The 22,301-nt window shown below is 50.0% G+C and overlaps 2 protein-coding genes across 4 annotated transcripts in view; one reads left to right on the top strand and one right to left on the bottom strand.

Annotated features, from left to right (window-relative positions):
* TSHZ1 (teashirt zinc finger homeobox 1) overlaps positions 1-3,700 on the bottom strand; it is a 79,373-nt gene extending 75,673 nt beyond the window's left edge. The window contains exon 1 of the mRNA XM_086372122.1: positions 3,522-3,700. Coding sequence (XP_086228248.1) covers positions 3,522-3,561 — 40 coding nt within the window. The 5' untranslated portion in view covers positions 3,562-3,700. The remainder of the gene's footprint in view (positions 1-3,521) is intronic.
* Positions 3,701-6,301: 2,601 nt separating this feature from the next.
* On the top strand, positions 6,302-17,836 carry PTGR3 (prostaglandin reductase 3). 3 transcript variants are annotated; one of them, XM_086372123.1, is made up of 2 exons: positions 6,302-7,013; positions 12,908-17,836. In XM_086372123.1, the coding sequence occupies exons 1-2, from the start codon at positions 6,790-6,792 to the stop codon at positions 13,830-13,832; spliced, it is 1,149 nt and encodes a 382-aa protein (XP_086228249.1). In that variant the 5' UTR covers positions 6,302-6,789; the 3' UTR covers positions 13,833-17,836. The 3 variants fall into 3 exon arrangements, with proteins under 3 accessions (XP_086228249.1, XP_086228250.1, XP_086228251.1); XM_086372124.1 differs by having other exon boundaries at positions 6,302-6,588; XM_086372125.1 differs by lacking the exon at positions 6,302-7,013 and adding an exon at positions 9,755-10,043.
* Positions 17,837-22,301: the final 4,465 nt, after the last annotated feature.

Here is a 22,301-nt window from a genome sequence, read left to right on the forward strand (position 1 = left end):
GAGATGGTCCCCATCTTCATAGAAACCCTGCTCCCGGAACTCACAGGTGTGAGTCTCCCCCAGAAATCATCTGGCCTCCTCCACTCGACATATTTACAGATCACACTAAGATTACCGGAACCCGGTTCAAGGGGGTGCGCCCCCCCCACACCAGCCACATACTTTGGTCATATATCTTATACCACACCTGAAAATGAGGATTTTCACAAACTTTTTATTTCAGGCTGCTGCATCGACATGCTGCCTCTCCCTTCCACTTAGAACAGCAGGCCTAACTCACAGGAAGTCCAACCATTAGGATCTCCAGAATTGAAAAAATAGAAATAAAAAACAGCTGAGTGGTTGGTTTTCTGTCTCGGCTTTATTGCACAGTTCAAAGCCAGGATTACGGAGGTCATTAAGCAGCATTGTCTCTGTGACATGATTAGTCAGGTAGCAAAGTCCATTTGTCACCTGCAGCAGCAAATTGAGTTAATACTGCACTACAGGCTATGGGGACTGTATAATATCAACGTGATTACATCAAGCGGGCTGCAAACTTGACAGCTCACTGAATTTGTCGGCATTAATCGTTACGCCTGTCACAAATCCATCAGGTTTACAGATAATTAGGGGCCTGTTAATGAAGCTGGCTAAACAACCTTACCTTTTTTGATAATTAAGAAGCCGCTTCATTACGAAGGAGCCATTTCCTCTGAGCAGTACTTCTTTATTTTTTTATATAAAGAGGATTCATTTAGATAATTTTCCCTTCCTCTCTCATCACTATGAAGTATTGCTATTCTACATCTGTCACCCACCAACTTCCTGGCGACCAAACAATCAATTATTTGACACTAAGATATTCTAAAGAAAAACTCATCAGTTACGGATGGAACAGTGAGGCAGGCCAATGAATGTGCAGCTTTAAGTGGGGTGGGGGGGAGGAAGCCAGTCAGAATGTTATAATAAAAACACTTTGGAAAATACCATGACTCCCATATGTATATAATTGCCCTCTCTCTTTTCCTGAAAATGAACACATAATATTCGCTACAAATGTATTCTGGCTACTTCCAGAGGGAACGTTAGAAGATTCCTATTAAATGCTTAAGATGAAGGAAATCAAGATTTTCTCACCTAAACCATGACAAATACATCGAAGACTTAAGCCAACGTAAATATTAGTGAAAATAAGCGAGTGTGAATCAGTGTGTGTTAATGGAAGTAACTTCAGATGAAAGCAAACAGCTTTATTTTGCTAGGAATCCACCTTAAGTGTTGTTGTTGTTGTTTTTTAATGGGTAAGGGGGGTAAGAACTAAACAATGGCTCATTTAATGAACACAAGAGTCCTGCAGGTTTGGGATCAGAGTAGAGATAATAAAGCCTGTAATTAAACTTACACAGGACCTCTTAGTATGGAATCTATTTTTGAAATCTTACTTCAAAACACAGGATACTTGGAACATGTCTCAATTTCCTCTCAACTAAAATATATTTTGGCTCCATTTTTTTAGGGTTTTTTCCCCTCTCAAGTTCCTGTACAGCAGATGACTCAGTCATCGGCTCCTCATGGCCATCACTTTGCAGCATTTTGATTAAGTATGCCAAATGTCGTGTAGAGGAAAGAATGGAAACACTGAGCCTGCCAACTTTTGATTGACCATTAAAGCCAATGATATATGTGCCTGTCAAAAGACAGACAATTAAATCAATATTGGAAAAAAGTCGCCTTGACGGCTTGTTTTTATGTAAGAGCTGCCAGGATGGATTACCATGCACCATCATGCCCTTGTCAACTTTCAAACCTTTTATTAAAAAAAAAAAAAAAAAAAGGTGGTATTTAAAGTTGCAGTACCTCATTCCCTCAGCATTTTGTTTGTCCTCAGAAACATCCACCGCACTCTAACCGCAAAAGTTCTTCAGTGTCCAGGAGTCATCTTCGAAATGCAACTTTTCAATGTACCTTCTGTCATATAAATCCCTCTGGTAGTAAAAACGCTAAGAGACCTCTCACTTTCAGCACAAGCAAAGGGTGAATGTCTTTATGGATGGTGCTATATGTTTAGGGGGTACGAGGGAGGCACATACTCTCTGCAGTATCTTACTGCACTCTTCAAAGTTTTATTAAAAATAATAATAATAAACATTCCCCTTTCTGTCCACTTTATGCTATGAACGCTGAACATCAAAGTTGCCTCTGCTCTGGCAAGCATTTCTCTCAAGGATCTAATAGAAGTCATTAGCTTCTTTTATTTGACCCTTTGTACATGTGGATATTATTTGTGAGATTTGGGGGAGCAATGACCTCAGCTTTAAACGCATCTATGGAGACATGAACAGGAGCCCATTACTGAGGGTAACACTAAAAATTATTCAGATTCGATTCTATACTGCAACAAAGAGTCACACTTGTTTAAACACACAACACCCTTTTATTACTTTTTTCCCCCCTAACAGCTTGGAGAGAGTTGATTTACTCTCTTACTTAGTGATAACTCACTGGCAGATCGGTGGTACTCCAAGCTCCATAAACAGTGTCCAAAATCGAGACAAGACTTGAGTAGGCAGCCGAAAGAACTATCCGGCTATTTTCAGACCTGCAGTGAAAAATGCACTGCAGTCGACCCACGCCAGGGTCTCAGCCATGGATTAGGAGGTGAGCTGAGTTGAGGATGCTGCAGCTGTAAAACTTCTGAGACAAAATTAAAATGGAGCAGGAAAAAGGGGGAGCGAGAGAGAAAAGTCGCCCTGAGAGTGGCTGAGCTGTCAGGAGCATGTGTGTTTCCATGGTGAGTGATTTATTGATGTTTATCAGGAATGAATAGATCAAAGGCCGCCGGATGACAGGCGATCAATCACACATCAAATCAAGGATGGCAATCCTCTAATAAAACAGAAAACAAGGAAAACCAGCTCCTGCCAGTTCCTCCTCCAGAGAAAAATAACTTTTCTGTTCAATCAGATTCTGCACTATCACTGCCTTGTGCTGGCCTGATCAAAAGACATCTTTAGAGGTAATAAAAAAAAAGGGGGGGCGTGGGGGGCAGAAGCCTCTTGCACAGGACATTAAAGGCTGCTATTTTCCAGAGAAATCCTCCGACCGCATTCCTTGCGTCCCAGGCTGGTGACCTTATTTCAAGTGTCAGGTTCAGCCTCCCCGCCTCCGGAGGACTTTCCCAGCGCGCTCAGGCCGTGGAGGAGCTACGTCTGCCCGGCGCACGCCCCCTCCCGAGGCAGCCAGGAGCTCCGGCGGCCCCTCGGCCTCCCCCGGCCTCCCCGGCCCGTCGGGGCTCCTCGCCGTGCCGAGGAGCGCCGTGAAGTTTCTCCGCTCCGCGCACCGGCCCAGGTGGGGAGACGCTGACGGCTGCCCCGGGGCGCCGGCGGCCGGGCGCGGGCCGGGCCTCGCTCCCGGGCCCAGAGGGGGAGCGCCGCCCGCGCCCCCGCCCCGCGCGCCGGCCGCCGGGCCCCCCGCCCCCCGCGCCGCGCCCCCCCCCCCGCCGGCCCCGCTCCCCGCGGCGCGGCCCGCACGCCCGTTACCTGCCGAGCGCCGGGGGGCCTGCTGCTTCCTCCTCGGCATGCTGCTCGGGCCTCAGCCGCCGCCGGAGTTCGCGGGGCGCGGGGACGCGGGGCCCCGGGCGCGGGCGCAACTCCGCGGCGCGCCCAACTCTGGCCTCGTCCCCGCGGGCTCCGGGCTCCGGGCGCGCCGCGGTCCGCGGGGCGCCGCTCGCATGGACGGCCGCGCCCGGGGCCGCTCAGGAGGCGGCGGCCGCGGCCGCGCGGGCCGCGTCCCGGCCGCCGGGCTGCGGGCGGAGCGCGCGGGGCCTGGGCGCCGAGCCCGGAGTCATCCCCGGCGCGGGCCGCGGGCGCAGCGGCGGGAGCTCGGAGGGCCGGCCCGCGGCCCGCGCTCCATGCTGCCGCCTCCCCGCCGCCGCGGTGCTGCTGGCGGGCGCTCCTCCGGGCGCCTCTGCGGGCGCTGCCCTGCGCCTTCCTCCGCGAGCCGAGAGTCTCGGAGCGCAACTTTCTCTCCCCCTCGCTCCAGGCGGTGCGGGGGTCGCGGCGAGTGTTTTTAGTGCGCGGGTCGCAGCTTGCTCATTGTGCGCCGGCGAGGCCGATCCGGGCTGTCCTTTTCCTCCCCGCACTTAGTCTAAGAGGAAGAAAGCAAACAAGACAGAGGAGTGAAGCCCCCGTACATCCATGCGCCGGGGGGAGATGTCAGGCGCTGCTCCACCTTCCAAACAGTCACAGATCAAACAGTGTCACCCGCCGCCGGAGCGCCACTTGGTGCCCCGCGCTCCCCGCGGGGCTGTGCCGCCAGGATCGCCGCTTCTTCGGAGGCGAAATCTAATGCAAACACATTTTGATCATGGATTTTTGGCCGGTCTTGATCTTCCAACAGAAAAATTTTGAAAAATACACAAAAAGCACCCCCCCTTCCGAGAAAAAAAAAAGCCAACAACAACAACCCGGAGAGTGTGCGCGAAGGGGTGAAGAGCAGACATTCACTGGGTGGGCGAGATGAGCGTGGACGGTCCCCCCCAAACTCCTGGGAGAGAGGAGATGCACTCTCGCTCGCTCCTCTTTTCAGTGAAATATAACACACATTCGGATCGCAGAGCTTTCAGACAGTCTCAACTGATAGACAGACACATCGAGCTGCTTTTCCGGCTTCAGTTTTTACTCCTCCTCCTCTCGCCAACGTCACCCTGACAATTACAAATAGGTCTCTCACAAACCATACCTGTCAATCTTTTTAATTGCTTTGTTTTCTTTTTTTTTCCCCCCCGAGCTAAACAATATGACACAAAAAAGAAATCTTAATACGCCATAACATAAAAGATTGCACACTGGAGAAAGACATTGAGGGGTTTGTTATTGTAATCCACCGGTTGACCGTGGGTGAAGCCCATGTGTTATAAGCCAAGTTGAGTAGACACTAGTTCCTGCAGATTTTTAAACCTGCGAGTTTCCCCCTCCGCCCCCGCTTGTACACTCACACACACGCACCCACGTGGACACAAACTACCCTTGGAAGAGGAATGTCCGACATTTGAGATAAAAATACCTGTGTCACTTTTGCAATCCTAGTTTGGGGGTTAGATGTGATTGGGGAGGGGCACTGTGCGGCTTTTATATTTTGGTAATTAATGAGTAAGTGGAAATAAGGAAACATGTTTCACTTCAATGTATTCCTTTAATAAAAATTTAATGATGGACTTTGCTCATCACACAAAAAAATGGGGAATATATTTAATCTGGCCCCTCTGTGAGAAGTGAATTGATTATTTGGTCAATACAAACAGGGAGATAATTGACACGATGGAAAGGCAGATCTTTCTAACTGGGTTATAAAAAAGGTCCTCATACATCATGGCAACGTCTCCATCCAGTTCCATTAAGGCCCTTGGCACCACCCCCACCCCCCACCCCCAGAAGTTTAAGATGTTCGTGTGTTGTGGGAATTTGACCCTCTGGTTTCCAGTATCTGTGTTTCTTTCCCAGTGGGAAACCTGTAACAGTCTTGTAGAGGCCACTTAAAACAGTCATGGAAAAACATGAAGTCTTGGCCAAAATAAATAAAATGGCTTAGTTCGTGCAACTTACATGGGACAGACTAAGGGCAAGGCGACACGGGCGAGGCGTTGCGGGGACAAGGGCCAACAGCCTGGGGCGCAGGATGCCCTGGGCACCCCCTGTCCGGCGCTGGGTGCTCCTGCGCCCGCACCGGCGCCCAGGGCTCCCCGCCCGGCCCCGGGCCCGGGCCGTGCCCCGCCGCCCCGGCCGCGCTCGGGGTTGATTCGTACCACCTTGCAAGGAAGTGAACGCTCCGCACGGGAAGGGGAGGCGCCTGCGCCGGCCGCTGGGCGCCGCGCAGCTCCGAGGACGCCCCGGGCTGCCGCCGGCTGTGGGCCGCGGCGGTAGCCGGACGCGCGGGTGCCCTCGCCGCCCCCCTCACCCTTTTAGAGGAGTCAAATCCGGCTTTTAGATCGTGGGGAGGGTGGAGATATCCGGTGCCTCCCGGGCGCCGGGAGGAAGGGGGAGGGCGGAGAGGATCCTTGGCCAGTCTGCGCCAAGCAGATTCAAACCAAAACAAAAAGATTAAAGGAGCAGCGGCCAGGGCGTCAGCGATCCCCCGGCCCGGACCCCGGGGGTGGCGCGCCCGGGAACCGCGGGGGCTGTGCGGACTACCCGTGCAGCGCGCGGCGGGGCAGGAGAGGGGAGCGGGCGCCAAGCGTAGTGGGGAAGCGGGGCGGGGGGAGCCGAGGGGAGGGCGCGGGCCGGAGGAGGGGCGGACCCGCCCGCTCCGCCCGCCGCGCGGAGCCTCGCCTCGCCGAGCGGCCCGGACTGGGCGCGACCCCGGCCAGCGGCGGCGCAGAAAGAAGGCAGAGGCGCGGGCCATGCAGAGGCTGGCGCTCGCCGGGACCCGAGCCATCGTGGACATGTCGTACGCCCGCCACTTCCTGGACTTCCAGGGCTCGGCCATCCCTAGCGAGATGCAGAAGCTGGTGGTGACCCGGCTGAGCCCCAACTTCCGAGAGGCCGTCACCCTGCGCCGGGACTGCCCGGTGCCCCTCCCCGGGGACGGAGACCTCCTCGTCCGGAACCGGTGAGCCCGGCGCGCGCCCCCAGCCCAGGCCCCGGCCCGCGCTGCGCCGCGCAGCTCCGGTGCTGTCCCGCGCCCGCCGGCGTCCCCACTCCCGGCGCGCGCTCGGGCTCAGAGCCCGACTTTGCGAGATCCCGGGAAGTTGAACCCGCCGCCATCTGGCGAAGGCGAACGTAATGAGACTGTTGCCGGTGTGAATATCCGATGGCACCGAACGTCCTCATAACGGAGGGTTATTTTAATTTGGGATTCCCCTCCCCTCCCCCAGCCCTCCCTCCTCCTCCCCCTCCCGCTCCCGAAATAAAACCGACGGGACCCAGAAGGGGAGGCTCCCCGCCCAGCCCACCCGCGCGCACCCACGGCTCCAGCGATCGCCTAATCTTTAGGGTGGAGTTGGGAACAGCCTGGACACAAACCGCGACGTTTAGGTAACGTGCTTTGGAGGAAGGAGGCCGGGGCCCTGGCTGGCTGTTCCTCTCCGCTCCAGGTTGGCAGCTGCCTGGCTGTGGCGGAGCCTGTCGTTGGGTGTGTTGGTGTGCACCTCGCTGGTGCCGTCTGCGTGTTGTCAGCTCTGTGTGACTGTCGTCTGTGCCCTGCAGTGTACCGCGGGGCGCGGGGCGCGCGTCCCGGGCGGCGGGGCCGGGGCGGGGGCATGGCCGCAGGTTTTGCAGACTGAGTGAGGCTTGGGTCGTCGCCCGACCTTGGGACTGTCATTTCCACCTCCACACTGCCCACCTTAATTTGTTTCTGTCTCACTAATCTTTAGTAACTGCTGAAGCAACAAGAGGGAAGGGACCTCACTCTTCAGAGCCGTGCCCGCGGCTCTGCCGGTGGGTCCTCTCGCTGCCTGACTTGCAGGCGGGGCGTCCGCTTCCTCCATCCCCCTTGGCGAGAGCGGGGCTCGCCCACCGGGTCAGTCCCGTCTGTGGGGCGAGTGTTGCATATTTTAGGTTGCGTAATACTTTCCGAGGGAGAAGTGACTTCTGGTTGTAACCAGGTTGTCAGTGGTGTGCTCGAAAGCACCCGGTCCTCGGCGAGGACTGAAGGAAGGACCGTGTATCTTATCTAATCAGCTTGGGGCAATGCTGAACGGTCCATTTTAGAGATTCGTATCAGTCTTCCAAACCTGGCTCGGAGACTTCGGAATTCTGACCAGGATGTCAGACTTCTGGGAACCTGTTGGAGAGGTAGAAACCAAGTGAGCCAAGGGTGGGACTGAGTGGAGGCTGGGAAAGGGGTGGGGGCAGGGGGCGCCTGAACCGGTGAGCTGAAGTGCACCGCTGGGACCCGGGCTTCGGAGGATTTCTTCATCAGTACCAGGAACCGCTAAGGCAGTTGAGATCCAGACGCGCGTCCTGCCAAGTTGAAAAGAAGGGTGGGTGAGTGTTCACGCAGGACATACAAAACACACGAGTGATTTGCTGGAAGTGAGATGAGACTCAGATTTAAAAAACCACCGAAGAAATCCAACAGGCAAAGTTTCACTCAGGCTTTTTCTCCCACCCCCCACCCCCGCCCCCCGCAACTGTGAACTGTGAGCACCAATGGCACACACCAGGCTGCTTGGGGAAAGAACACCTTTTACAAACAGGGTGTGAAGTGGGGTGGGGGTGACTGAGCGGGGCGGGCAGGGGAAGGTGTGAAGTTTCCGCACTCCCAGCAGCGGCGCGGCGGGACCCCCGCCCGCACCGCTGTGGAGGAGTTCCTGCCCGCAGAACCGGCCTGCCCGCCTGCGGGGCACCAGCTCCGCAGGGTGTGCGCCCCTTCCCCGCGCTGGGTCACCAGGGCCGGTCCCCGAACTGGGTGGTCGGTTGGAGTTCTGGAGCACCGGCTGCCATGTTGGATGCTCTCAACTTGGGTTGCTTTAAGATCCACACCTCTATCTTCCATCCACAGATGCCAAGAATCCCTTTACTATAAATAGGATATTTATAGTCACCGCTTGACCTCTAACTTCTACCTTGAAATCCGTCACAGAAGAAGGGGGCGCGTTTTCTGCTTGTGGGGAGGGGGCGGACCTCTGCCTGTCCCTCTCCTTACTCTGCTGGAAAATATGCCCCTACCCCCAAAACTGTGGCAAGATCCTTTATTCTAGCAAACGTTGTCAGTAAGGGTGGCATTTTACCGATTTTTTTTTTTTTTTTTTAAGAATAGAGGCTCAATACTTCACTACAGGTTAGTTCATTTTAATCCCAGACCAAATCGCCCCGAACAGTGTCAACTGCATGAAAATTATGTGCAAGAGCTTCTCATTTTAATCGTAATAATAATAATAATATGCTCCGGAGTGAATGGATTCAGCCCAAATTCACATGTTTGGAAAGGTGTCTGGGTGGTTTTAATTGTGCTCCGTCTGACTTTGTCTTTCAGCGGAACCTTTTACACGTGTCTTTCCATTTTAACAGAAAATACAAATTCTTTATTCACAGTGATAGAGGTGCTTTTTAAGACATCGATTTAGCATAATCAAGTTTATCATTTAGGAAAGGTGTGAGAAGGGGGCCTAGAATCCTTCTAGAACGTGCCCACGCCTTTCCTTTATCCACTTCTGGCCTTCGGCTTTCTAACATCCGAGGAAATCCCGCTTCCCTCCTCAGAAAAGAGAAGAAAATAAAGGGAGAAAGACTCCGACTCCCTCTGGTTCAGTTCACGCACTATTTTTAGATTTCTCTTTTTTTGCAAGATACTGCCACATTATTTCGTTTCCAAATATTTCTAACGATTTTCTGTTCAAATGTAAGATAATGGAGCAAAGAGTTTGTAGGACCGGCACAGAGAGGGTGGGGGATGGGGAGGGCATTTTTGATAAACCGTTTGTTGCTCAAGGGAGGGTAACTATTCCTGCTCATTCTCCAGGCCGAGATTTTTTTTTTCCTTCATTCTTCCTTTTCTTTATCCCCCTTTTTTCTTTTTCTTTCTTTTCTTTCTTTCTTTTTTTTTTTTTTTTTAAGGAAGGTCTGGTTTGGCGGACTTTGTCTTCCGGTATTGAAGGTTTAGCTCTGGACTTGAGTCTTCGGGTTTGATTTTTGTTAACAGAAAACCCATTGCCTTCCCTCGGACCGCTGCCCTGTTTCACAATAAACATGACGAAAGGGCTCATCGCTTTTTAGTGTAAATAAACCGAGTGACTCTGGAAGGGTATATATTTGGGGAGAGCCCCAAACATCCCGTTCTTTTTCCCGGGGCTCCTCGATTTTTGTCTTTTGCGAGGGTCTGCCTGTCGGATCGCTAGACCCCTGCACTCATTAAAAGCACGTAGTTTAAATTAAAGGGGTACAGACGAGTCTCCAAATGCACGCATCCTCCCTAGCGCGTCTTCTCTTTCTTTTTCTCTCTCACTCGCCCTTTCTGTCCGCTGCTCCCCAAACCCGGACACGCGCCTGCCGCTCTTGAACTTGTTTCTGATGGAGCCGAAGGCGCCGGCTCCCACTCCTCCCAATCCTCTTCCCAAAGCCCAGGTAAGAACCAAGGCGCGTCCGGGCAGTGGCGGGTCCACACCAGCCGCGGTGGCGGCGCAGCGTCAAAGCGGGGGTTCAGGGAGAGGTGGGGGCTCGCAACCAGAGGCTGGGCGATCCTGGAGAGGGTGAGGTGTGCGGAGCCGAGCAGGAACTCCGGATTCCTTCACCGACGACGCGGGCGATTTAGAAGACGGCAGGGTAGGGTAGAAAGACACGAAAAATGGGGGTGCCTGCGAGGCCAAGGTCACGGTCTGGCCGCCGGCGGCTTCTGTCGCGAGGCCGATGAGCTCAGGAGCGCCGCGTGCCCCGGGATCCCCTGGCACTAGATCGCCCCAGGGCCCGAGCTCGGCGGCCGGTGTGGACTGGGCGCGCCCGCCGGGATCCCGGCTCGGCCCAGGGAGGCTGAGGTCATGGTCGCGGGCCTGGGCGGCGACCCGGGCGACTCCAGTCCGCTCCGGGAGTCGGACTCACGGATCGCATCTGTCCGTGGTGGCAGTGGAGAGACCGCGGGACGACGGCACCGGCCGGGCAGTCGGTGGAGGCCGGGCACTTGGCGAGGGGAGATAGTCCCAGAAGCGCGGGTTTCTGGCGCCCTGCAGGTTGGCCCGGGCGCATCGAGGGCGCCGCAGGGAGCGGGGACGTGGACCGGGCGCGGGGCGGGCCCTGTGGTCTCCGGCTCCCGCTCCAGCGCTGGCCGGGCTCCACCGCAATGTCTGATTTGGGTTTTTAAGCAAAGCCCCCTTGGTGAGCTCAAGCTGCCGCTGGTGGGCTGCAGCCGCCGAGCTCCCGACAGAGCCCACCCTGCCCCCCAACGCGCGCGCGCGCGCACACACACACACACACACACGGGCCCTCGCTGCCCACTTTGCGCGGGTGCCCTCGCCCCGCCGCCGCTTGTCTCCCAGGCGTGCGCCCTGCTCGGTCCTCCGCCTCCCGCCTGGAAGTGGCAACCACAGCCCCGGACGGGGGTGCGGAGGGTGGGGGCGGTGATGGGACTGCCTTTTCCTCCAACAGCCCCTTCCCGCTCCCCAGCCCCCTCCCCCCAGTTCGCTCCGGTTTGGAGATGAGGGTGACCCGAGGGGCCGAGTTCAAGGCGGGGGCTCCCGCAAGGGAAGGGGCTCTGTGGTTGGAAAGGCAGAAACGCCAGCGCGGGAAGGGGGCGGGGGTGGGGAGGTGGGCGGGAGGGAGGGGGCAAGACGGGAGGCGCGAAGGCCACGGGAAGGGTGAGTCTAATCCTGAGCGAGAACAGAGCGGGCTACCCGCCCTGGCCCCCACCTGTAAGCACAGCCCGCCTTCCCGCCCCCGCCGGCGGTCCTGCAGCCGGCCTTCCAGCCCCAGCGATCGGGCATCCAGAGGCACCCCGACAGGGCTCCACCGCCGCCTTCCCCGAGGTCCGGAAGCACGCGCTCAGGACACTAGGCCAGGCCTGGAGAACTCGGCAAAGTGAAAGGAAAGATGCCCGGCCCTCCCCTGCCCAAAGATGGAACGTGGGCGTCTTGGCATTAAATGCCAAATGAGAACCCACCACAAACCGTTATTCCCGCTTCTCATTACTATGTGTCCTGTTCGGGCATGGAATCCTGTAACGTGATTGTGAGGCCTTGCGTCTGGTAACTTCTGAAAGCTGCTGGACGAGCCCGAAGGAGTTTCCTGCTTTCTTATTTCTGTTGATGAAATATGTAGAGAGTGTCCAATCGTGTATGCCGGGCACCGTCATAAGGGCACATTTACGAGGGCTAAGTATTGTCTCTATACAAAGTGGAAGTGAGTCCTTGTGCGGGGCAGTTTGGGGTTTATTAAGTTAAATTATTTTAACATGAACCCTACTTACCAGCTTCCCTCCTGCCCCCAGATCCCAGCACCTTTTCCTTTCATTACAGGTGGAAATGGCGTCTTTAGGGTCCTCCAGTAGTGTGTCTCGGCCACCTCCCGACATCCTTAGGAGAATGGCTTTTCCCCTTATGTATCAGGATATTTTTGTTATGAAGTATACTGAGATGAAAAAAAGCTGGTAAAAATACCAGCCTGGCAATTAAATTGACTCTGGATACCAAAGTGAAAATAATCATCTGGTATTAATCAAGTATGTCTCTGCTTCTTGTTGAGGAAAAATATAGTGTCGATTTGCTTTCCTTTTCATCTGGGAAGGACTGTAAAATGTTGGATGTTCCATAAAAATCTCTCTACCCTTATGAGACAATTTTTGTTCAATTAATCAAAATGCATATTTTCACACTGGACACAGTTACATCAGAAGGAAAATTTGCTGCAGCCTCTCACACTGTTTGAAACAAGCCCTGCAGTAACGTGTAACAGCCAGTGACCTTGTACATTACATCAATCTTTAATAATATCATTGTCGTTACTATTATTATCTGAAGTGTTAAATTGTTGCCAGAATCAATACAAGTCTACCTCTTTGAATATATTTTATCCCTCTGTTGTTTTTAACATCTTTGCTAAGAGACCAATTAATTTCCAACTCATAGCTCTAGTGAAGTTTGTGTATGAGGGCTTCCTGAATTTTTTTTTTCCTCTCTTTTGAAAGAAAGAGAAAGGGAATAAATGGCGTATGAAATAAACAACCTGTTTAGAGGGATGTGAAATTATTCCTAACCTAATAAAAGAATACAATAAACCAAAACTCTGATATGGAATCACTGTTGAGCTCACATTTGTTTGATTTCTTTCTTTCTTTTTTTTTTTTGAAGTGCATATCAAGAGTTTTGGGTGTTTGTTTTTCTCAAATTCTATCAGAATAGATAACAGCTTCACCACCCTCCATGGTCACCAGATTTAGAGGAACAGAAAAAGCCTTGACAAAGAAAGCACCTGAACGTGTGTGTGTGTTTGTTTTCCTCTAGATTTGTTGGTGTCAATGCTTCTGACATCAACTATTCGGCTGGCCGCTACGACCCTTCAGTCAAGACCCCCTTCGACGCAGGCTTCGAAGGTGTCGGGGAGGTGGTGGCCTTGGGCCTGTCTGCCAGCGCTGCGTTCATGGTCGGCCAGGCTGTGGCCTACATGGCGCCTGGTTCCTTCGCTGAGTACACGGTGGTGCCTGCCAGGGTCGCCATCCCAGTGCCGGGCCTGAAACCCGAGTATCTCACGCTCCTGGTGAGTGGGACCACAGCCTACATCAGCCTGAAAGAGCTCGGGGGGCTGTCGGAAGGGAAGAAGGTCCTGGTGACCGCGGCAGCCGGGGGCACCGGCCAGTTCGCCGTCCAGCTCGCAAAGAAGGCCAAGTGCCATGTCATTGGAACATGCTCTTCTGCCGAGAAGTCTGCTTTTCTGAAGTCTGTTGGCTGCGACCGCCCCATCAACTATAACACCGAGCACGTGAGCACCGTCCTGAGGCAGGAGTACCCCCAAGGTGTGGACGTGGTGTACGAGTCCGTCGGGGGAGCCATGTTTGACTTGGCCGTGGACGCCTTGGCTACCCGAGGGCGCTTGATAGTCATCGGGTTCGTCTCTGGCTACCAGACTCCTACTGGCCTGTCGCCCGTGAAAGCAGGAACACTTCCAGCCAAACTGCTGAAGAAATCTGCCAGCGTCCAGGGCTTCTTCTTGAACCATTACCTTCCTGAGTTTCGAGGTGCCATGGACCACTTGCTCAAGATGTATGCGGGTGGTGAGCTGGTTTGTGAGGTGGACACTGGAGGTCTGTCTGCAGAGGGCAGGTTTACCGGCCTGGAATCGGTCTTCCGGGCCGTCGATTATATGTACATGAGAAAAAACACTGGAAAAATTGTCGTTGAATTACCTCCCTCTGTCAACAGTAAGCTATAAAAGCAGAACAATGGCATAAGAGAAAGAAAATGGGCATTTTATGCCCCAGAATTACTCAAATCAATTTATTTTTAGTTGGTAATGGAGATAATATTTTTTTAAAAAACAAAAGTAAAGTTTAATGTATAGGTCTCTCTCTTTTCTTTGCTTCCTTTTTTTTTTTTTTTGCTTTCCCTTGCCAAAAAAAAGTGCTAATAAAACTTCCCTCCATGGCACAGAGGTAAAACCTTTACATTCAGTTCTTCACTCATGGACAGTCTCATTCCAGATTTTATTGTTCCAGGGAACTAAATTAATTCCTGATGCAAGATCTGATCAAATCAGCATGTCTTCAACTTGATGAGATTTTAAAATCGGGCTTGAAAACAGTTCATGAGTTCTTTGCTATGGGAGATTTTGGTATAATGCTAACAAGTTGTTAATAAATGAGAGAGAGAGCAAGTCAGTCACTTCTCAAGAGTCCATATTCTCAGGAAATGGCCCTTCTCCTTCCATAAATTACCAGCCAATTCTCTAAATAGAAATTTGGAAGGATTCTCCCAAAACTCTGACTCTGTTAGGTCATTAGAAAAAAAATTAAATGAGCACAGACCTCTTTTAAAGAATGTCTCTTTATTTAATGATTTTATGCACAATCATGCTGGTGAGGCATGTGTGGGATGGAAAATTTCTCTCTTCCCTTAAGAAGCAAAGTAGTGTTGAAAACTCATATGGACAAAAGAGCAGGTTTGGTAAAGGGAAACTAGAGATTCGGGAGACTTTAAAAATTTAGTACATGCACGGGAAATGAAGTATATGCTCCATCCACAGTAAGAGTCAACATAACAAAACATGGCCGTACAGGGAAAGCTCTGTAGACACGGAACAGAACCCTTCATCCGCCTACTGGGGTGTGTCAAACAGCATCCCGCAAAGCAGGGACTGAAGTGACCTAAGATGAGCGTGCATTTGCTTCTCATTCAAGACTTTGGGAAGGCGGGTTTTCTCCCTGACCTGGAAGTAGAGTAGCCACCACTGATGCCATGTCACGCTTCAGGTCTCCACGCGGCCTGTTGGGACAAGATGCTTCTTGCCACCATCACCTGACGTCACACCCGTGAAGGTACCCAGCCCCGAGCCTTCCCCTCTGAATCAAGCCCACGGCTGACCCACCTTCGTCTCCTCCTTCCTCAGCTCCCCAGAGGCTGCTCCGGGTTTTCATCGCGGAGGTGGGAACCCCACCCTGCCTGTCTAACGAAGCCACGCCCACCAGACTTTTTCAGAGCCTTGGGTTTCAGCGTCTCTAACAGGCTAAACAAACAGACACCGGATTAGAGAGATTCTAGGAAACTTGGTGACCGTATTTAATTTTTCTCTCCTTCTGTCTGAGAGGCAAGGCAGTCCTACCGCTGAATAGCTGTTAGGATCTATTTTACAAGATTTACTCATTTTCAGGTATCTAATGTAGCTGCTAGCATGCATGCACAACAATACAATTTATATGGTAAATGGAGCCAAATAATGGCTTCACTGAATGTTATGGCTGCACTGAAGGGAAATGTCACGGTAAATAGTTGCCAAATTATGGATCATGCCGGAGTGTCACAACTGCACTAAAGACAAATAGCCCTGGAGGCTATTGCCACTGTGACGCTTTTGAGTTATGAAGAAGGGTAACAGCCCGATGGGAGGCTCTTTGCGTCCTCATTATAGCCAGGGGTTACTAGTGCAGGGCACCGGAGAAGCCAGGCCAGTGTGCTGCTCGGGTATTAATCTGTCCCTTTCAGACCTAACAGCTGTAGCGAAACCGAAGGGGACTTGGCCTCCCTTTTAGAGACCCAGGCAAACAAAGGGGAGGGGACAGGTTTTATGAATGTAACTGCAAGGGAATGACTGGTAGTGGAGCAACGCTGGAATCAAATCAGCTCATCAGAGAATATTATTCACTGTAAGGTAGTCTCTGTCCGATAGGCTTAGTTGTGTCCTAGGCAGACAGATGTGTGAAGTCTAAGCAATCATGGGCTTTCTCCCTCTGTCAAGACTTGAGTAGTAAGGACATTGCCAACTAAATTGCTTCTTCTAAACTGAAGTGCGTCCCGGTTTCTTTCATTTTAATGGGAGAGTAATAAAGATGAAAGACCAACATTTTAACGGATGGATCCCTGAAGCTACAGAATAGAAATTTATTATGTTTTGAAGGCATACACTAAATTCAGCTATGTTAAAAAAAAATTCAAACAACCAGGTTTAAAATAAAATATAATCTCAAAACCTCATGTTCTGTCTCTCCCCAAACTAAGAAACTACAGAGCATACTGTTTCCATTTATTCTTAGAAAACAAGCATGAGAGATTCCGCCCATTCAGATAATGCCAAAAATATGTTTAAACTTTTTTTTTTTTATTCTTCTGAAAAATGATTTGTAAATTGAGGGTCATAGTTCAGCATCAGTTTCATCTTCTGGGATTATCGTTCAAGCCCAGCCTCTAATGGGAGGTGAAATGGTGCGATCCTCTCTCCGCCTTTCTTCTGAACTGTATTACATATCACAAAAAGTACATCCATAATTCAGGGCAATTGTCAGTCTTTGTTTTAGAGACGGGGCCGGGGCTGAACGATCCCGGTGGATGAATTATTTCTGGGTTCTCAGGGTGGCCTTCTCTGCACATCAGCCTTGAGGTCCCTGGCTGGGCAGATGGAGAGCCTTGGCTCCAGTTAGCATGCCAAGAAACGAGGGAGTCCCAGCTATTCCCTCCCGTCCCACTGTGATTTGTAAAAGGCCAAATGCTCTTCCTTCAAATTTGGTTTTGCAAAAAATACCAACAATGTCATTGCAGGTTCATCTGATGATGACTACCATTGTTCACCACCTTCAGCATTAAAAAAAAAAAAAAATCAGGATATAGTTTGCAGAGAAACTACAGAGAAGTTTTTCATGATGTGCTCTAAAAATTGTTATTATATGATTTCATCTGAATGGAGTTTCTCAGGAGGAGGATAGCGCCTTTATAAATGGTCATTAGTATTACATGCAGTATTTACCTAATGAAAGTGCAGTGACAAGTCACCATTTCATTTTATTAAAATGAAAATCTTGCATTATGTACTTAAAGAACATTCCAGCTAATGAGGATGTAACGTCCTTGGTACAACACAGACCTCCTTTTTTGTGTGTGTTCACCCACCACAAGATGCTGGAAACTTGACAAATGATATCATTTAAGACATGCCTGCCGTAGGGACCTGCTTTTTGGCTTCCTGTTTCTGGCTTTTATTTGGGTAACATTTATAATGGCCACCCGACTTGTAATGGACAGCGTTTTAACCCCTTCATAGAGCTCCCAATTAGCGTGAATTTACTACATACAGGATTTCCTTTAAAATGGGGCAGGGAGTGCTCAGGACTGAAAATATGTTTCTTGATCACTTGACCACATGTGCATATGGGATAAACAGCATATTTTAGATTTATATGGAAATAGGCAAGCAGCATGCAACTTTCAGGAAAAAAAAAAAATGATAGGCGAAGACAGAGCATGATCAGCTGCGGGCCTGAGTTTCCTAGGGCTTACAGCACAAGGTTTATGAATGTAACCCAGGTACAAATGGCCTGACTTGGTGCATTCATAATTACTGCTCTCTATACTGTCCAGTGTCTTGTTTTATTAAATTGCTTGCTATTTATAGTACTTGTTTAGAGACAAAATGTATGCAAACTTTATTAGCTAATTTGGGGGTTTATTGGTGTGTTTTTTTTTTTAATTTAGGTTTTCTGTAACTAATGTTCTAATTATGGCCCAGAATTGTGATCATATTTCAGAAGTAAAAATATAAAACTCTGAGTTCTCAATACTACTAGTGTGGGCATTTTAACCTTGGAACTCCATTTTTTTGTAGACCTTTCGTATCATGCTATTCAACTTGTGAAAGGAGGAATGTTTGAGAACCTTATTACTGTTAACATGAGCAAAGTATGGAATATTGGCCCCAAAAATGCTATACAAAATAAATAATGTTTCCCAGTATGTATCGGTTCACATAATTCTTGATAGTAGAGTTGATATTTTTTTTTAAAAAAGTCAAATAAGATACATATTTTAATTCTGTGTGCTTGAGTCTTCTGTATTCTTCTTTCCCTAGATTGAGAAGTTACCGGGATGTGAAAACAACACTAAAAATGGCGGGGTGTCTTAGCATCTGTTTTTTTCATTTTTGTTGAAATAGAGTTGATTTACAGTGCTGTGTTAGTTTCAGGTACACAGCAGAGTGGCTGAGTTATGTGTATATATGTACACGTATATATGTATGTATATGAATATATGCTGCTGCTAAGTCGCTCAGTCGTGTCCGACTCTGCGACCCCATAGACGGCAGCCCACCAGGCTCCTCCGTCCATGGGATTTTCCAGGCAAGAGTACTGGAGTGGGGTGCCATCGCCTTCTCCATAACTATATGTATATCTATATGTATATGTATAGTTATGTATATATATGTACAATAATGTGTATATATTGTACAATAACATGTGTATATTCTTTTTCAGATTTTTTTCCATTACAAGCTATTATAAGATATTGAGCATAGTTTCCTGTGCTATATAGTAAGTCCTTGTCAGCAATGTGGATAGACCTCAGGATCTAAGGAGCATACTAAGTGAAATACATCAGACAGAGAAATACAAATATCCTGTGATATCACTTATATGTGGAATTTAAAATATGACATGAATTTATTTACAAAGCAGAAATAGACTCACAGACATAGAAAACCAAGGGGGGAAAAGGGTAGGTTTTAAATTAGGAGGTCAGGATTAAAATATACACACTACTACAGATAAAACATAACCAGCCTCCGTTCTCGATAAGATGGTTTGGTCCACTGTGGACCTGCCCTTCAGCACCTGCTCACAGCATCCGGGGAGGCACAGACCCTGTCACAAAGCGAGTCTTGCGTCTCTGGAGCAGTCGGTAAGTACCCCACGGAGTGCAGTTTAGGGAAAGCGATACATGCCTCATACGTACAGGGACGCATGAATCAAAAGCACAGGGACCAACAGCCCCTTGAAGGGAGCTATTCGACAGTGTCTTTCTGCCAATGTGAAATTAAAAGAATAATTAAAACATACCCTGCTGACTGGTGGTGATGTCCAGTAGGGAAGATGGATTTATGCTCAGAGCTCAGGAAAATGGCCCATAAATCGTCAGCTACCATTATGCCCTATCCCTTCCATGCGAAGAGTGGAACCGAATCTTAGAATGACCTGAGCCTGTGGTCTCTCTGGCTGGTGGGAGATGTGGAGCATGTTTAGGGCAGAGACGCTGTCCAGCTTGGAAGTTTGGAAGTTTGCATTGCCCTGTGTGTGGCAGCCCCTGGGCGCAGGGGAGGCGGCCCGCAGACACCGACACAGACCTGGGGGAAGTCTGGGAGGCTCTCTGCTCATCACAGACGAGAAGACCCCGCTGACCTTTAAATGGTAAAATTTGGGATTTAAGAGACAACCTAGGGCTTCCCTAGGTGTCTAGTGGTCAAGAACATGCCTGCTAATGCAAGGGATATGGGTTCGATTCCTGGTCTGGGAAGATTCCGCGTGCCGTGCAGCTGCGAAGCGTGTGTGCCACAACTACTGAAGCCCTTATTCCCTAGACCCTGCGCTCTGCAACAGGAGCCTGAGCTCTGCAACAGGAGAGACGCTACCACAACGGGACACCCTTGCACTCCAGCTAGAGAGTAGCCCTCGCTTGCCGCAACTAGAGAAAGCCTGCACGCAGGAAAAAAAAGGGGGATAAAATAAATTACATATATATATTTTTTTTAAGAGAGACAATCTGGTTCTACTAACTTTATAAATGGAGAAAGCAAGACCCAAGAAGATTAGGTGCCTTGTCCAAGGTCGCAGAGAAGCAGCCAGAGTGCAGGCAAGCTCCTTTCCAGGGCACCAGACTGTCTCTGTCTTACCCTTTCATAAAATGCTGAGGTCCTGCCCTCGATGCCTGACTGAAAGCGTCACAGAATAACAACTGCCTCTGTTATAAATCTTCTGTTGGGTAAGGTAGTGACCAAACTGGAAAGAATATCACAGTTCTGACCGCAAAGTGTGTTCCACTCAAGACCCCCCTTTAATCCGGCACAAGTGAGGTGTTCAGACCACTGACTTCTGTGTCATCTAATTATCGCACTTCCCTTGTAGCTCAGTGGTTAAAGAATCCTCCTGCCAATGAAGGAGATGTGGATTTGATCCCTGGGTTGGGAAGAAACCCTGGAGGAGGAAATGGCAACCCACTCCAGTATTCTTGCCTGGAGAATCCAATGGATGGAGGAGTCTGGTGGGCTACAGTCCATGAGATGACAGAGTTGGACATGACTGATCAACGAAGTGTACACACACACACACACACACACCTACATATCACACAGCCTTTTGGGGGTGGGGGGAAAGAAGCTCAACAGAATTAAGGGCTGAATGACCACAATTTAGTTTTAATGCTACAAAGGTCTGATCTCCTTGTCAATATATTCTTATGTGTCAAATCATGAATATCAAATAGAGAAAAAATTTATCACCCCTTGTTGAGGGCTTATTTCCCTCAAGTATTTAACTTGCTTATGTTCTCGCCTATAGAGCTTGGCCAATGTTAGTAACAGCAAAATATCTAGAATCTGAACTGGCTGATCCCCCTGAAATGGAATTCTGAATCCAGCAGCTTCCAGGCTGCGGTGGCTGGATGTGCATACCCACAGTGGGAGGCGCCCTAGGGTGAGGGGGCGCGTGCGGGGAGAGGCCGCGGTGGGGCCACGTCTCCTCTTCCCACGGCTGGAATCTCATCCTCTGTACAAAGAACAGATTATAACTAAGGGTCGGAAGCAAGCCCTTCAAAACCACACGACGTTGAACATTCCTGTCTTTCTACATCATTTCTGTCTTCCTCGAACTCATGCATAAGAGGCACAAACTTTCAGCTTTACACACACACATCCTTTCGCAGGAGAAACAGCGCCTTTTCACACTGAGAATCCCTCCGCAGGAATAGCAACGTCAAAGGCAATCTCAGTTGGTCGAAAGCCTCATTTCCCACCGGAGATACCGGAAGCAATAGTGGTCCCTCTGTGTGTTGTTGGAATTTACATTTGAAAATTGGATTGTCTCCTTGAGGGTTTTTTATCAAAGTAACTTTCGGAGAATTACTTACATCCGGGTACGCTGGGTAGGGGAGACGAGGTTGAGCTCAAGAGCCCAGGTGTCACCCCAGCTTGAACCATGAAAGTGCTGTCATTGTCTTTATGGAAGGGTATTTCTCATTTCAATTTTCACATGTACTTTATGTAACATCTTAGAACGTGCTTACCAATTAGAATACAATGTCACTGCCTTCCCTCTTTCCTATCAAATTGATAAAGGAGAATGATGCCCATTTTACAGATGGGAAAATGCAGTGCAGAAAAGTGACTTTCCTGGATCAGTTAGTCACTTGTTGAACAAAGACTTGGGGTTCAAGGCTGTTTTCCACTCGAGAATGAAGCATCCCCAGCTTTCTTGTGCACACGCTCACCTGTCACAACAGAGCTCCTGACTCAGCAGGTCCAGGGTGGGGGCCCGGGAGCCTGCATTCCCCAGGGCTGCTGACACCAAGCCTGCACAGTGAGCAGCAAGGCCCTGGGTCTCACAACCTCTGAAGAGACCCCCATCCCACAAAATGCTGTTTTATAGAGCATTTCTGAGCAAGCTGTAGGTGATCTAGGAATGAATTCCAGAACACATGCTTAATACAGCTATGAAAATGCATTTTATCCTTGAGTTTTTGGCTCCTTTACTTTAACCATCAGCTGTGACACCCGTCGCCTATCTATTGGAGGGCTCTGGTGGTAAGTGTTTTCACCTAGTTCTAAGTGGGGCAGAAGGAGACATAGAAAGGGCACAGAAGTGTCCTGGGACTGCAGCGTCATGAAGATCATGGCACCTGATCGCATCCCTTTAGGGCAAATAGATGGGGATAAAGGGGAAATGGGCAGATTTTATTTTCTTGGGCTCCAAAATCACTGCGGATGGTGACTGCAGCCATGAAATTAAAAGACACTTGCTGCTAAGAAAAGCTGTGACAAACCTAGACAGTATATTAAAAAGCAGAGACATCACTTTGCCCACAAAGGTCTATATAGTCAGAGCTTTGGTTTTTCCAGGAGTCATGTACGGATGCGAGACTTGGACCATAAAGAAGGCTGAGAATCAAAGAATTGATGCTTTTGAATTGTGCTGGAGAAGACTCTTTACGAGTCCTTTAGACTCCAAGCAGATCAAACCAATCAATCCTAAAGGAACTCAACCCTGAGAATTCATTGGAAGGACCAATGCTGAAGCTGAAGCTGCAATACTTTGGTCACCTGTTGCAAAGAGCCAACTCATTGGAAAAGATCCTGATTCTGGGAAAGATTGAGGGCAGGAGGAGAAGGAGGTGACAGAGGATGAGATGGTTGTATGGCATCACCAACTCAATG

This window comes from Bos grunniens, chromosome 24 (genome assembly GCF_055505025.1).
Source record: "Bos grunniens cultivar Pamir isolate PY7600 chromosome 24, Bosgru_T2T1.0, whole genome shotgun sequence".
Classification (NCBI taxonomy): domain Eukaryota; kingdom Metazoa; phylum Chordata; class Mammalia; order Artiodactyla; family Bovidae; genus Bos; species Bos grunniens.